General features: G+C 59.2%; 1 protein-coding gene across 1 annotated transcript; it reads left to right on the top strand.

The window, feature by feature from the left end:
- Nucleotides 1-1,586: 1,586 nt before the first annotated feature.
- On the top strand, nt 1,587-2,138 carry RPRML (reprimo like). Its single transcript, XM_057713771.1, has one exon. The coding sequence runs from the start codon at nt 1,587-1,589 to the stop codon at nt 1,935-1,937; it is 351 nt and encodes a 116-aa protein (XP_057569754.1). The 3' UTR covers nt 1,938-2,138.
- The last annotated feature ends 630 nt before the right edge of the window (nt 2,139-2,768 follow it).

The raw sequence follows: 2,768 nt of genomic DNA, 5'->3' as shown, positions 1-2,768 counted from the left end.
AACTGGTACATGGCTGGAGTGGAAACTGGTACATTTCTGGAGGGCAATTTGGTCAGATGTGATTTACTGATCTTGCAGGTCCATTTTTCAAAATATAATAGAAATTTTAAAAAGTACAGTTTCTGTACAAAGACTTTGTCACAAGGTTCTTTGTGGTAATATTGTTTCTGACGAGAGAGTAAGAGAGAGAGAGAGAGGGAGGGAGAGAGGGAAACAAGTCCAATTTCCAAAAATAGATACTTTGGTTAAATAAATTGTAACAGTCTATATTTTGACTACTATATGCAATTCCTTCACTAAAAATGATGTTGCAGACCAGTAATTCTCAAAGTGAGTCTAGGAAGAGCAGCAAAAGCATTTGTTTGAAATGCACAGATTTACTGATTCAGAAACTCTGGGCTGGGCCCAGTAATCTGGGTTTTAACAAGCCCCCTGGGCAATTCACAACCACTGTTGTAAAATGAATATTTATCACTACGAAAGGATAAACGGTTAAATGACAAAGGGTTACAAAACAGCAAGTACAAAACAGCAGGTATGAACCGTGCATCCCTACTCTGCATACACACATAAAGGCACACATAGAGAAAGGCTAGGAAGATTTTGTACTAAGGCGGTAACATGGACACTCTCTGGGTAGCAGAATTATAAACTTTAGATTTTTTTCGTTTTGCTAATCCGTAATTTCCAACTAGTTTACAGGGACGTGTATTTGCAATAACTTATCTTTAAATTAAGAAAAAGTCAAAGGGGGAGGGGTGGGGGCGAGGTGGGAAGGAGGCAGAGAGTCCTCCTCACCTTCTTGGTGGGCCGGAGGCTGGGAGGACCTGGGGGCGGGGGGGGGAGGGAGGGGAGGCGGGGGGGGGGAGGTGGGGAGGTGGGGGGGTTGGGGGGGCGGGGTACGGAGGGCCCAGAGAAGAGGGGAGAGAGGAAAGGGAGGGCAACGCTGGGGAGAGGGGCGGGGTCTCTGCAACTCCTGGGACCTCTGGGAAGGCTGCCGCGACTTCAGTGAAGAGCGGAGCAGAGATTTAGGGCAGACTTGAGGAAGAACTTATCCGCTGAGAGCACCAAATCCCAGAAGGGGCTCCTTGGGGAGAGTTTTCCCGGCTGGAACAGACCAAGGCTGCCCCGAGGGTGTCGAGCTTCTCCGACGGAGGGCGGGGCTGACCTGATGCCCCGACCCCTTCCAGCCTTGGGACGCTGGGGGAGCTGCGAGCGCTGCGGGACGCCCGCCCCCGACGGACGCAGCAGGGCGCGGGGGGTTGGGTGGGGAAGGAAGGAGAGGAGGCGGGGCCGTTGCTAGGGGACGGGCGGCAGGGCGGGCTAGGAGCGCAGGCGGCGCGGCCAGGCGCGCTCTGTTCTGCGGCTCCGGCTCCCGCGAAGCCTGTTGCTCCCTTCTCCGGGCCGCCGCTTCCCGCCAGGTGCCCAAGGGGCCGGCGGCCCGAGGAGGTGCGGCGCGCGGGCAGCCCCCGCCCTCTTCCTCTCCCTGCGCACAGGTGGACCCGAGCGTCTCCGAGAGCGCGGACGCCGGACAGCCTCCCCGTGCGCCCCGGGCCGCGCGCCGAGACCCCGGGCGCCGAGCGGCGATGAACGCGACCTTCCTGAACCACAGCGGCCTGGAGGCGGTGGGTGGCTTGGGCGGCGGCGGCGGGGCTGTCCTGGGGAACCGCAGCCACGGGCTGGGCTGCTGCCCCGGGGGCGCGCCGCTGTCCGCCAGTGACGGGGTCCCGGCCGGGCTGGCGCCGGACGAGCGCAGCCTGTGGGTGTCGCGCGTGGCGCAGATCGCCGTGCTCTGCGTGCTGTCGCTCACCGTGGTCTTCGGCGTTTTCTTCCTGGGCTGCAACCTGCTCATCAAGTCGGAGAGCATGATTAACTTTCTGATGCAGGAGCGCCGGCCTTCCAAGGACGTGGGCGCTGCCATCCTGGGGCTGTACTGAGCGCCGCCTCGGCCTGCCCTCGCCAGCGTGGCTGGAAGAAGACGGAGAAGGGAGCCCAGGACCCTAGTTCCCCCTCCCCGGGCTCTGCCGCCGCCTCCCAGCGGGCAGCGCAAGGGGCTGCGACGAGCCACCGGGCGCCCGGTCCCGGGACACTGCGGGACTCTAGGCGGCGGCGCGGGAAGGGACTTCCACACCCGACTAGGTCCTGCGTGCGGTCCAGCGCTGCGGGGTGGGGGGTAGAGGATGGGGGTTCTTCGTTGTTATTTTGAAAGGAAGTTCTGGGCAGGGTGAGAGAGGTTGTGGGATGCACTTGGGGCTGAGGTCACTGTGGTGGGAATTTTGTGCGTATGTAGGCGGGGTGGAGTGGGGGCGAGTTACGAGCAGTGTGGGGAGCGGGGAGTTGTTGACGAATCCGAGTCACTGAGCTTGTTGGCCTGATTTCGCATTTGAGAAGAAATCTTGTAATAAAGGTACAGCCGTCGGGCTGCCGGCGGCTTCCACCCGAACCTCTGTGGGATGTGTGTGTATGTTAGGGTGTGTGTTGGCGGGGGTGGGCGGTGTGTAGCCTAGTAGCAGGCACTTTAAGCGGTCACAGAGGACGCCGGGGCGCGGGACTGGGCGGCTGTTGGGGCTGGTGGCGGGCTCCTGAGGCCCCACTTGGAAGCCGTAGCAGGGAAGGAGAAAAGGTACCATTTTCTATGCTGACAGCCACGGGGGCTGGTCCCACAGGCCGGCTGGACAGCTGGTGAGATCAATTAAGTCATTGGGAAATTTGAATCTATTCCGTGAGATGGAAAAAAAAAATCAGTGACTTGAGTGCAAAAGGGAGAA

The sequence above is a fragment of the Hippopotamus amphibius genome, chromosome 17, assembly GCF_030028045.1.
Source record: "Hippopotamus amphibius kiboko isolate mHipAmp2 chromosome 17, mHipAmp2.hap2, whole genome shotgun sequence".
Taxonomy (NCBI): Eukaryota; Metazoa; Chordata; class Mammalia; order Artiodactyla; family Hippopotamidae; genus Hippopotamus; species Hippopotamus amphibius.
This window is presented reverse-complemented; position numbering and strand designations above follow the sequence as displayed.

Excerpts from the sequence above, each read along its gene's own strand:
- RPRML (XM_057713771.1), top strand. The coding sequence starts at position 1,587 with ATGAACGCGACCTTCCTGAACCACAGCGGCCTGGAGGCGGTGGGTGGC.